At 44.7% G+C, this 13494-nt stretch overlaps 2 protein-coding genes and 1 long non-coding RNA gene across 3 annotated transcripts; 1 reads left to right on the top strand and 2 right to left on the bottom strand.

The window, feature by feature from the left end:
* Positions 1–1419: 1419 nt before the first annotated feature.
* Positions 1420–2412, bottom strand: LOC143523648 (trace amine-associated receptor 13c-like). The gene has a single exon (XM_077018205.1). It carries the CDS (start codon positions 2410–2412, stop codon positions 1420–1422), a length of 993 nt encoding a protein of 330 aa, XP_076874320.1.
* Positions 2413–8765: 6353 nt separating this feature from the next.
* Positions 8766–9967, top strand: LOC143522456 (uncharacterized). Its single transcript, XR_013133001.1, has 3 exons — positions 8766–8937; positions 9108–9161; positions 9250–9967. It is a non-coding gene; the product is annotated as an uncharacterized LOC143522456 (long non-coding RNA).
* Positions 9968–12254: 2287 nt separating this feature from the next.
* Positions 12255–13244, bottom strand: LOC143522455 (trace amine-associated receptor 13c-like). The gene has a single exon (XM_077016174.1). The coding sequence runs from the start codon at positions 13242–13244 to the stop codon at positions 12255–12257; it is 990 nt and encodes a 329-aa protein (XP_076872289.1).
* Between the last annotated feature and the right edge of the window lie 250 nt (positions 13245–13494).

The raw sequence follows: 13494 nt of genomic DNA, 5'->3' as shown, positions 1-13494 counted from the left end.
ATCACCCAGTCTAAGTTGGGTCCATACAGAAATGGTGGAATGGAACCAAGGTAACTTGACAGCAGTAATGGCAATGGATGGCAGATGTCAAGAAAATGAAGAATAACAGAATCGAAGATATGGTTATGAAACATTGTATTGTTTGTTTTTTTGAAAGAACACACCAGACAGACTTCCAGATGGCCCTCACTGAAAAAAACCAACAAAGAAATCAAAAACCCACAGTGACTAAGGTAATTTGAACTAGTAAAAAAGGATTCCAACACAGTACAATAATTAGCAAAGTGAAGTAATATCAAAGGCAACAGAAACACAAGCAAGTTCTAGGTGAGGTGAGGCGTCCCAAAGCACCTTTTGGAGGTCTTCTCATACCTGGTGACTTCTACATAAACGCTGGGGAGTGGCAGAACAAATGACCTCAGCACAGGCACAGGAATCACAGGATGTGCGAAAGACCAGGTGCAGGTGCTGAAACAGAGCACAGGAAACAGCACACCCCCCTGAACTATACACAAGCAGAGATACATGACAGCGGTCACTGAGATGCAGCTGCTCGAAGGAAAAGTGCTACAGGAAGACCTCACAGCATTGACGTCAGCCTTCCAGTGATGCTTAGGACAGGGTTCAGTTATCGTTCAGGTACCTGATCTTGGAGAAATGCAGGCTGTAGAAACGGGTTAAAAATCAATATGTGATGTAGTTTTTAATTTGTGTGTGCATGTTTTTAATTATTCTTGTCTGTCTTGCTTAGTTCATTAGCATCTCAGTCTCTTGTGTGTACATCATTTTACTTCTCCTTCCCCCATTCCCATGCTAATTACATTTCATCTCATGATGTGCTGCGTCAGAAAAGCATTGTGATGTCTTCTTTCTTTTTGCCAGCACTACTATATAAAAATATATTCTGCCATCTTTCTATTATTATTATTATTATTAGTAGAAATATTTAGAATATTATCCTCTTTTGCAATTATATGGAAAATATGCTGCTGTGTTTAACATATTATTCAGAATCTTGTTAAGAATGTATTCTTGCAGCAGTTATTTCCAATGCTGTTATATTCCTGTAACCATGTTTTGAACTCTGCACTCCCTCCAAGAACTCCGCACTGACTTCAAGAGTACTTGCATTTTTAGACTTCATGCAATATATATAGCACATTATAACACACTGTAAAACATGTGCTTGGAGGAAAGCACTCTCCAATTTGTGTAAATAACCTTATGGACATCCATACATGACAAATATTATAATCAACATATTATACCTGTTTTTTCCAGTGCAGTGTGATATTTTGGGTACAACTTGAATATGTAAATACAACAGGTATAAATAGATTTATTAAAATTAAAGCCTCTTCCAAACCTCCAATTACTGGGACAATTGTAAAGACTTTTTTTTAATTGTAAAAATTTAATTCAGCAAGGAATATTTATCAAAGCCGAGTCAGTGGAAAATATCTGAAAAGTTAAAATTAATTTAACAGATCTCCTAAACCATGGATAAAACAAAGCATAAATCACTGGATTGATGGCTGAATTAAGGTAGACCAGCATCATGAATTTGTGTAATGATTCTACTTCAATTTCAATTACATTACCTAAAACACTGTAAACAAAGTATGGAAGTAAACAGGCCACAAACACAGACACTAAAATGCCAAGCACTTTTGCTGCTTTTCTCTCGGATTTCATTGAGTCTGACATATTCTTTGAGGTCTGAGTCCTAGTGTGACTATTAAGCTCTCTAATGGCAGTGGCATGTTTCTTGGCAATAAAAAAAACTTGAACATACAATATGATTATTACAGAGAGTGGAAAAACAAAATTCAACAGAAGATCAACCAGAGACCAGACCTCAGTCAACTCATGAAAGCAGTTTTTGATACATGCTGTCTTACTTAGAGACTCTATATTGGGGTACTGCAGTGTTGCATTATATGACAGCCATACCGCCCAGTCACATAAAACCACAATGCACATTGTGCTTACTGAAACAATTTTTGTGTACAGAAAAGGCTTAGAGAGAGCAAAATACCGATCCACAGCAATGAGAGCAATATTATATGTAGATACACTTGTGAGAAAATAAGCAGTTAACAAATACCATGCACAGAAAACTCTTGTAAAAATCCAACATGATTCAATTAATTGAATTAATGCTGGTGGCATCACAAAAACTCCGATGAGAAAGTCCGATACAGCCAGAGAGAGGACGAGCATGTTAGTTGGTGTGTGGAGCTGCTTGAAGTGACACACAGAGATGATGATGAGCAGATTCCCACACACAGTCATCAGAATGACACTCATTAAAGCTATAAACAAGAACACATATACTGAAGTAGATAGTGATCTTTCTGGACAGGTATTATATAAACAGTCATCAGTTTGATTAAAAGTAGTAAAATTCATGGATCAAAATGTAAAATAAACTTATTTAAATGACCCTTGAGGCTACAGGAAGTCAAGCTTCATAAGTAGGTTGTAGGTTGAGGAACCAACCCCTCTGATATTTATATGGTTTAGAAACTGCTCACACCCACTAGCATGATGTAATGATGTGTACTTCTATGGTAACAAAAGATCAACTCTGATTTCAATAGGATTTTCATATTCCTATTCCTTAATTTACAATATAATGTAATATATTTTTGCAAGCTTAACTTTCTAATTAGTTACAGTCTGTCTCCATATGGCATAAAATTATTATAAAACAAACTAAAAAAACCCTCTTGATCCTGATTAACATGTGACATTTTACACGAGTGAGTTGCGAGTCATGTAAAAAGGAGATGTCTTAAATTTTGGCAAATAAAACAGTTATAAAATAATAAAAATAAAACAAAGAGAAAATAAAAAAGTGAGTCTTTGAAGACTGTGTGTGTGTGTGTGTGTGTGTCTTCATGACTGGGTGGTGGCAGGGGTGTGACAGTATCACGCCCATGATCAGCGGGCAAAGGACCAGGTTTGAGGCCCATGAAGATTGAGCAAATGTTTGAGGCAAAACATCAGGGCAGCGAGCAGATAAAGGTAAAGATCCAGGGGTTCATAGATGAAGGGTTTTATGGTAGACTGGGGTGCTGGTGCTGTCATCCTGTCACTGCTCGTGGTCACTCAAGTTTGTTGACAGTGCAGTGGATGGATGCCATTTACATCTCTTCAAAATCAGTCACCACGGCCCTCCACTTCCGTCTGATGAGCTGCCTCACGGAAATAAAATCATGGATGCAAGCTAACTTTCTCAAGTTTAACTGTGACAAATCCGATCTGATCATCATTGGACCCAAATCACTAACAGCAACCACTAATACACTTCAGCTTACCATTGACAATCACACTCTGCTTCCATCATCTAACATCCGAAATCTTGGCGTCATTTTCGACAGTAATCTTACCTTTGAACAGCACATAAATCACATCACCAAAACTGCATTCTTTCATCTCAAAAATATAGCTCGTCTCCGTCCTTCACTCTCCTTTTCTGCCGCTGAAACGCTCATCCACGCTTTCATTACATCCAAAATTGACTACTGTAATAGCATTCTTTATGGTTCATCTAACAAAGTCCTCAAAAAACTTCAGTATATTCAAAACTCAGCTGCCCGTCTCCTTACTCACACACGTTCTCATGACCACATTACACCTGTTCTTCAAAAACTTCACTGGCTTCCTGTCCCCCAACGCATACAGTACAAAATGATTCTGCTTACGCACAAGACCCTCCACGGTCAGACCCCCTCTTACCTCACTGATCTTTTACATTTTCATACTCCATCCCGTTGCCTTCGCTCCTCCAATGCCAATCTCCTGTCAATTAGCACTAGGACCAAGCATCGGACCTGGGGTGATAGAGCGTTTTCTGTTGCTGCTCCATCACTTTGGAACTCTCTCCCTCAACAATTACGCGACTGTTCTGACCTACCAACCTTCAAATCACTCCTCAAAACCCATCTGTTTCGATTAGCTTTTAAATTGTAATTTTATTGTTTTATTTGTATTGAGATTTTGTGGCCTTAGTCCTAGCAATTATACTGTTGTTGTTGTTGATGGTGTCTGTTTTATGCTTTTATGTTACTGTGAATACTATTTTAATGTAAAGTGTCTTTGAGGTCTCTAAAAGCGCTATAGAAATAAAATGTATTATTATTATTATTATTATTATTGTCTCAGAGTGCCCCAAAGCCTATGTTACCTTCTGGTTCTGCCTTTTTTTTTAGCTAGGCTGTAATAATTTAACTTAATGCCGGAGTTGCTGCCACACTCCAGAAATGTTTATAATTTCATCTGTCCTGTATATGTCCTCATACAAAGCAAATTTTCCCTGTTTTATTTTCTCCACATGGCTGCCCGCCTGCTCGAGGAACAATGAGATGAGGAGAGACAAGCGATCCATCCTGGGCCGGCCACCTCCTAACCAGATATGCCTACACCAAGATGGACATTATTACATCTTTTCCTTTTCTTTATTTCTTTCTGTCTAAATTGCTGTTGTTGTCATGGAGACCGGTGTCGGCCAGAGGAGGATGGATTCCCCCCCGAGTCTTGGTTCCTCTCAAGGTTTCTTCCTCATGCCCTTAGGGAGTTTTTCCTTGCCAATGTCGCCCATGGCTTGCTCACTGGGGGCTAGGACTCAGCACTTGTAAAACTGCTTTGTGAAAACAACTGTTGTAAAAAGGCACTATATAAACAAAATTTTATTGATTGATTGATATGAACTCCCAGCCACCCATAGGCAGGTTGATGATCTCTTTCCTCTCCCTGATGATGTAAATCCCATATCCCTAATGTTGAGCTTGACTATGCCTATTGACCATGGTCAAAATTGTCCATGCCTTTTGGCCTCCAATAAATGGTGTCACGGTTAGCCCCTGCTCCAGCTGTCAGTCACATATGTGTTGTTTATGTAGCCTTGTGCGTTCATAGTCCCTCCTTGTATTTTGTAACCCGGCCCTCTCGTTATCGGATTCATGTTTTGCTCATTTGATCTTGTCTATTCAATCCCAGTGTTTGGCTGTTCATTGTCGTATATTGTTTTGCATACAGCCTGTTTTGGTGATCGTGTTTTAGTTTTTAGTTTTTCTTTGTCCAGATATGTCTCTTCGTGTTGGTTATGTTTCGTGTAAGGTCTCCCTCACGCATATGACTATGGCCTGTCTTTAAGACCCTTCTTTTGGAATGAGTATGGAATGACCTTTAATAAATATTGCTCTTCTCAGCATTTGTGTCTGCCTCATCGCTCCTTGGCACCCCAGGCATTACACATGGAGGGTAACCAGTAGTATGCTGCTTAGTTGTCTGATGTGTGTTGGGCCTCTAACAAAAAACAAGTTGGAGGCAGTTTAGGCTGCTGGCTGGTGGGCAGGCCCTTGGATTTAACTGATGGGTGAGGGCATCAGACTTGATGTTCCTGGATCCTGGCCTGTATATAAGAACATAGATAAACTGTGAAAAATAGACAGACTATCCTGTCTTGTAAATATTCTACATGTGAAGGTGTGGAGCTCGGGGGCTCCCAGTCATTGAGTCTTCTGGTAATCATGTTGATGCTGTCATCCAGCCATGTCATGTCTTCTACCTAAGATGATTTGATACAAGCACCTAGGACATGGTTTGGCTTGCCAGTGGATGTGTTGATGCCGGCGTTGGATGTGCCATTGCCACAAGTGGATGCGCTGATGCCAACTCCTACCGGAAACTCACCATCTGCATTGAAGGGACTGTGACTACTTGGCCTGGAATTATAACTATAGAACTCTGGATTGCTCATTAGGGATCTGGACCCATACAATGGTAAAGCTGTTTTGTAACATGTGTTGTAAAAAGCAAATATGTAACGTCAGGAAGAGACAGAGAGGGATCCTTATGCAAAAGCACAGTGCTCTTTATTTGGCACATAGATACAACCAGAGAATGCGAGATGTTAATGCATAAACGGAGTTGATCTAATGCCGTTTGTTGAGAGTGGTCTATCCGGTCCGGGGTCGTAACGGGAAGTCAGAGTCCGTACGGTACCTGAGGGTTAGGCAGAAGACGGGGTCGAGGGAACAGGCAGAGGTCGGTACACAGGAGAAACAGCAGGGTATGATAACGCTCGGTATGCAACATGGTTGGCAATACTTCGCGACGAGGTGTTGTGATGACGGTGTATATGAATGCCTGGAATGTGGGCGTGGTGATGAGGAACAGCTGAGTCCTTAATGGCTATCAGGTGACATTCCTGACATTACCCCCCCTCAACGGAGCGTCTCCTGACGCTCCACGACGCAAAGGCGGACGGCCACGGCCCCGGGGGGCAGGAAAATGTGGATGGGCAGCATGGAAGTCGGCGATGAGCGAGGGACAGAGTACGTCCCGCGCGGCCACCCAGGTCCTCTCCTCAGGACCGAAGCCCTCCCAATCGATGAGGTATTGGAGACCACCACGCCGACGTCGGGATTCCAGCAGCTCCCTGACGATATACGCCGGCCGACCGTCGATGTCCAGCGGCTCCGGGGGACGGGCAGGAACAGATGAGACAGACATGGGGCTGTAGTGGACAGGCTTAAGGAGAGACACCTGAAAGGTGGGATTAATGCGATAATGAGGGAGCAATTGAAGTTTGTAGGTTACGGCGTTAACCCTCTTCAGCACTTTAAACGGTCCGATGTAACGTCGACTGAGTTTTCGGCAGGGCTGACGCAGGTTGAGATTCTTAGTGGAGAGCCATACTCGCTGACCAGGGTGATAGATCAGGGCCGGGAGACGACGGCGATCAGCATTCATGCGGCGGGTATGGAGGGCACGTCTCAACTGAACGTGAGCTTGTTCCCAGGTCCGAGCACTGCGCGTCAGCCACTCGTCTAGTGTAGGGATATCAGAGGGCGTCTCATCCCATGGGAAAAACGGGGGTTGATAGCCGTAGACGATTTGGAAAGGAGTGAGTTTGGTTGAGGAGTGTATTATGGAGTTGCGTGCATACTCAGCCCAGGGGAGATATTTATGCCAGTCTTTCTGAGATGCGCAGTACTGGCGTAGAAACCGGCCCAGTTCTTGGTTGTACCGCTCCACCTCACCATTGGACTGGGGATGATATCCTGACGTCAGGCTGGCTGTCACTCCGAGCAGTTTGCAGAACTGGGTCCAGACGCGCGAGGTGAACTGAACCCCTCGATCGGACAGGATGTCTTCTGGGAGCCCATAGATCCGGAAGACGTAGTGGAAGATGTCCGATGCTGTTTCCATGGCTGTGGGTAACTTGGGGCGAGGAATCAGACGACACATTTTCGAAAACCTGTCCACTACGACAAAAATTACGGTATTGCCTCCTGAGACAGGCAGATCGGTAACAAAGTCGACCGCTATGTGTGACCATGGCCGACGTGGGATAGGTAACGGGAGGAGTTTACCAGTGGGTAAGGTGCGTGGAGTCCGCGACTGAGCGCATATTTCGCAGGCGAGTACGTAGTCGCGAATGTCGTCCTCCCACGATGGCCACCAATACTTCCGAGCGATGAGGTGGCGAGTACGAGTGATGCCCGGGTGTCCAGTCCCTGCCGTGTCATGGGCGAGCTGGAGGATTCGCCCTCGCAACGACACCGGGACGTATTGCTTACCCTCGGGACAGTCTTCGGGACTGGGGTCAGTGAGTAAAGCCGCATCCAAGTCGTCTTGCACATCCCATCTTATGAGGTCGAGGAAGCAGGAGTCCTTGAGAATATGCACCGGCGCCTCATCGCTCGGTGATCTGTCGTGGATCCTAGACAGAGCATCCGCCTTGGTATTCTTGGAACCGGGCCTGTAACACACTGAGAATTTAAACCGGGAGAAAAACAGAGCCCATCTTGCCTGACGCGGGTTCAATCGTCTGGCGGACTTCACATACTCTAGGTTCTTATGGTCAGTATATACTATAAACGGATGTTCGGAGCCCTCCAGCCAATGACGCCACTGTTCTAGTGCTAGTTTCATAGCCAGGAGTTCTCTATCTCCCACGTCGTAGTTTACTTCGGCCGGTTTCAACTTCTTTGAAAAGTAAGCGCAGGGAAACAGTTTAGGGGGGTCTCCTTGTCGTTGGGATAGAACAGCGCCCACACCCACCTCCGATGCGTCAACCTCGACGATAAACTGGAGTTTAGGATCCGGGAGGTGCAATATAGGTGCACTGGTGAACGCAGTTTTCAACGTGTTGAACGCTTGATGCTCTTTGGAGGACCACACGAAGCGCGTCTTCTTCCCCCCTTTCAGGAGGTCGGTGAGAGGGGCCGCTATCGAACCGAAGCTCCTAATGAAACGACGGCAGAAGTTCACGAATCCCAGGAACCGTTGCAGTTCTTTCGTCGAACGAGGTACCGGCCAGTTAGTCACTGCATCCACCTTATCCGCATCCATGTGCATCTGGCCCGGCGAGAGGGTACATCCTAGGAACGAGACGGTAGAAACGTGGAACTCGCACTTCTCAGCTTTCACATACAGTTTATTCTCTCGGAGACGTTGCAGGACAGCGGAGACATGTTGGACGTGTTCGGTGATTGAGGGAGAGTAAATTAGGATGTCATCAATGTAAACAAAGACAAAACGATCTATCATCTCACGGAAGATATCGTCCATAAAGGCTTGGAATACTGACGGACTGTTTGACAGCCCATAGGGCATCACCAGGTATTCATAGTGACCTCGAGCAGTAACGAAGGCAGTTTTCCACTCATCCCCCTCCCGTATGCGTATCAGATTGTAAGCGCTCCTCAGGTCCAGTTTCGTGAATATAGTCGCTCCCATCAATCGCTCTTGCGAAGCAGAGATAAAAGGAAGGGGGTAAGCGAACTTCGAGGTGACAGCATTAAGCGCACGATAATCAATACAGGGACGTAGTCCACCCCCCTTCTTCTCCACGAAGAAGAACCCGGCTGCTACTGGGGACGTCGATGGGCGGATGAACCCCTTCTGCAGTGCTTCACTGATGTAAGATTCCATCGCGGCATCTTCGGGACGGGAGAGAGGGTATGGCTTGGATCTCTTGGGCAAAGACGACCCGGGGAGAAAGTCGATGGCGCAATCGCTAGGTCTGTGAGGGGGTAATAGACTGGCCTGAGCCTTGTTAAAGACGTCCTTATACTCCTGGTACTGTTCAGGTACGACTCCAGAGAGGGGCGTGTCGGGACTCTCCACCGTAGTGGAACGGAGAGGTAGGTGTATACAGGATTCTAAACACTGTGGTCGCCACTTGGTGAGTTCTCCAGTCCTCCATGAAATTTCTGGATCATGTGCCTTTAGCCAAGGAAAACCGAGTATAACTGGATCTCGGGGAGAGGACACCAGGTAGAACTGTCTCAGCTCTGTGTGGAACATACCAACTCGGAGAACGACAGGCTTGGTACGTACGGTCACCATGCCGTCACCGATAGGTTGACCATTGACAGCATTTATGTGTAGCGGGGGTTTCACTGGTTCGGTGGGAATGTTTAGTGATTTGGCTAAGTCCGTGTCTAGGAAATCACCTCCGGCACCAGAGTCCACTAAAGCCGAATAGTGATTGGTGATACCACCGCAGGTGAGTAGTATGGGAAGGCTAAGCTGGGACCTACCACTAATGAAAAACAACGGTGTTTTTATTCTTTCTTGCGAGGGCGATCTGTCTCTGGAGTGGATTGGACGTGTAGGACAGCCAACCCGGAAGTGACCTTCCTCACCGCAGTAAACACACAGGCCCTCGCGGACACGACGAGCCCGTTCCTTCGGCGTGAGGGGAGATCTGCTCAATCGTACGGGGTCAGGGAAGGCATGGGGTGTCTCGCCGAGGGGTTTGGGAAACTGAACACGGGGAGTTAACACAGGAGATCTCTCACGGTTGGGACGGTGAGAGGCTAATATTTTATCCACGTTTACAGCAGCTTGCATGTACTCTGTAAGGGACAGGTCGTCACTCTGACAGGCTAATTCCACCTGGAGGTCGATGCTAAGGCCGCGTCGGAACACGGTCTTCAGTTCTGAGTCCCCCCAGTCACTCCCTGCAGCCAACGTGCGGAACTCCCGGGCGTAATCGGCTGCGCTGCGTCCTCCTTGTTGCATTTCACACAGCCGTGTGCCGATGTCCAGCCCTGCTGCGGGATGATCGAAGACCAACCGAATGAGGGCTGTGAACTGATCTTCCGACTCCAGAACAGGATCTTCACAGTTCCACAGGGCTGTTCCCCAGGCACCTGCCTCTCCAGTAAGGAAGGAGACGATGAAATGAACCTTTTGGCGTTCGGTCTGGAACTGGGTAGGATGGTACATGAAGTACAACGCACATTGCATCAGGAAGTGTCTACAGCGTTCAGGGGATCCATCGTATCGCTCCGGAACAGCGACAGGAATACCGGAGGGTAACACGGAGGCTATTACGGGACTAGGAGTACCGAGGTTCTGAGCGGTGGTGGCTTGATGGAGGGTCTCCGAGAGAGCCAGGATAGTAATCCCTTGGTTACGAGTCGTCTCGGTAAGTAGTGTGATTTCCTCCTTCAACGCCGCGATGCTGGCTGCTATGCACTCCGGATAGGTTTGAGCTTCTGCAGGATCCATGTTAGAGGCGAAGTATTTTGTAACGCCAGGAAGAGACAGAGAGGGATCCTTATGCAAAAGCACAGTGCTCTTTATTTGGCAGATAGATACAACCAGAGAATGCGAGATGTTAATGCATAAACGGAGTTGATCTAATGCCGTTTGTTGAGAGTGGTCTATCCGGTCCGGGGTCGTAACGGGAAGGCAGAGTCCGTACGGTACCTGAGGGTTAGGCAGAAGACGGGGTCGAGGGAACAGGCAGAGGTCGGTACACAGGAGAAACAGCAGGGTATGATAACGCTCGGTATGCAACATGGTTGGCAATACTTCGCGACGAGGTGTTGTGATGACGGTGTATATGAATGCCTGGAATGTGGGCGTGGTGATGAGGAACAGCTGAGTCCTTAATGGCTATCAGGTGACATTCCTGACAAAATAAATAAATAAATTTGACTTTGACTATCTGTCACGAGTCCATGGGTGCCCCAGGCTTTATCTCTGCCCATGAGCCTGCTTATTGTGAATGCCACTTTGGCATGACCAGACAATAAATGAGTGATTGTTTATCAGGGAGTGTTCTAGGAGGCCATGTGGTACATGTGGCTATGTGGATGTGTTCCTTCTTGACTAGATGGCAGCTGGGGACACAGAAACATGGACCCTGGAAAGCAATGTCTCAGTGAGCCCTCATGACTGTAGTAATTTCTGAACCCCTCCCTTTAGTTATGCTGCTATAGATTAGCCTGCTGGAGCCACATCCTAATCACTGGCACGTGAGCTATGTATGTTTAAATCAATGGTGGTTTAAATTGATGTCCATACACTCAGTCTGTACTGTCTATCTTTTTGCATGTTTCTACCCAAGATGATTGCATGCAAGCACCTACAAGCACCTGGGAGATGGTCTGGTTTGCTGGTGCATGTACTGATGCTGGGGTTGGCTGTGCCATTGTCGCAAGAGGACGTGCTGATGCTAGCTCCTACCTGAGGCTCACCATCTGCACTGAAGGGACTGTGACTGCTTGGCCAGGGAACAAGAACCTTAACTATAACTGTAGAACCACATTTTGTCCACAAATACGGACTTGTGCTAACGGGCCACCCAATGGAGGATGGGTTCCCTTTTGAATCTTGGTCCTCCCGAGGTTTCTTCCTAATCCCCACCATCATAGGGAGTTTTTCCTTGCCACTGTCACTTTGCCACTTTGGCTTGCTCATTAGGGATCTGGACCCATACGATTGTAAAGCTGCTTTGTGACAACATGTGTTGTAAAAAGCGCTATATAAATAAATTTGACTTGACTTTATGACTAGCATTTATGAAAAGGATATATCATGCCTGTAAATTTCTAGTCTAATCTAGAAATAAAATCTAGGGTACATCTTACATAAGTAAGTAGAACAGGTGTAAAAACATTTAATAAAACATACCCTCAAAAACCTCAAAAGTTCTTTGACAATTGTAAAAGTGGTTTCAACCACCAAAGAATATTAATCTTTGAACAAACAGATCTCCTACACCATGAGCATAACAAGACTTAATCAGTAGACACATGGCTGACTTAACAGAAACCAATATCAGAACGTACAGTAATTCTCCAGATTCTACAATATTAGTTGCATAACTGTGTATGAATGACCTAATCAACAGCCATAGATTACTATCACCATAATTGGTATAAGTGCAGATATAAGTGCCTTCAAATGGTATGCGAAAACTGCAAAGAGCATTTCACTCCTCAAAGGATATTTATCAATGTAGAGTGAGTGGAGAATATGTGAAGTGTTAAAATTAATTTAACAGATTTTCTAAACCATGGATAAAACAAAGCATAAATCAGTGGATTAATTGCAGAATTAAGAAAAGCCAGCATCATAAATGTCTGTAGAGTTGCTCCTTGAATTTCTATTACACTACCTAATACAGTATAAAAAAAGTATGGAAATAAACAGGCCACAAACACAGTTACTAAAATGCCAAGCACTTTTGCAGCTTTTCTCTCAGATTTCATTGAGTATGTTGTTTTCTTTGAAGTCTCACTCCTAGTGTGACTATTAAGCTCTCTAATAGCTGTGGCATGTTTTTTGGCAATAAAAAAAACTTGAACATACAATATAATAATGATAGCAAGTGGAAAAGCAAAATTCAGCAGAAGATTAACCATAGACCAGACATCATTCAGCACAAAAAGGCATCCTCTGGAACATGCTGGTCCACCTAATGATTTTAAATTAACGTACTGTAGTGTTATATTATATGACAATGACATACACCAATCACATAGAACCACAATGCACATTGTGCTCACTGAAACTGTTTTGGTGTACAGAAAAGGGTTACAGAGAGCAAAATATCGATCCACAGCAATGAGGGCAACATTATATATAGATACACTTGTGAGAAAATACGAAGTTAACAAATACCATGCACAGAAAACTCTCCTGAAAATCCAACATGATTCAATCATTTGAAGTAATGTCGGTGGCATCACCAAAGCCCCGATGAGAAAATCCGACACAGCCATTGACAACATGAGCATATTAGTTGGTGTGTGAAGCTGCTTGAAGTGACACACAGAGATGATGATGACCAGGTTCCCACACACTGTCACCAAAACAATGCATATTAAAGATATATACAATAACACATATACTGCAGTAGATAGAGATCTCTCTGGGCAGGTATAATAGAAACAGTCGTCAGTTTGGTTAACTGCAGTAAAATTCATGGATCAAAATGTGAAATAACTTATCTGAATGACCCTTGAGGCTACAGGAAGTCAAGCTTCAAAAATGTGTTGTAGGCTGAGGAAACAACACCTGATATTTATATGGTTTTGTCACCATATGCTCACACCCGTTAGCATGATGTAATGCTTAGGTAGCAAAAGAAAAGCTAACTGCAGTCAGTTTTTCTTGTCATATTGCCTTTGTTTATATTTTGTAATAAAGTTTTGTATGCTCCACTTATTCATGTTT

Source organism: Brachyhypopomus gauderio, chromosome 9 (assembly GCF_052324685.1).
Source record: "Brachyhypopomus gauderio isolate BG-103 chromosome 9, BGAUD_0.2, whole genome shotgun sequence".
NCBI classification, from domain to species: Eukaryota; Metazoa; Chordata; class Actinopteri; order Gymnotiformes; family Hypopomidae; genus Brachyhypopomus; species Brachyhypopomus gauderio.
This window is presented reverse-complemented; position numbering and strand designations above follow the sequence as displayed.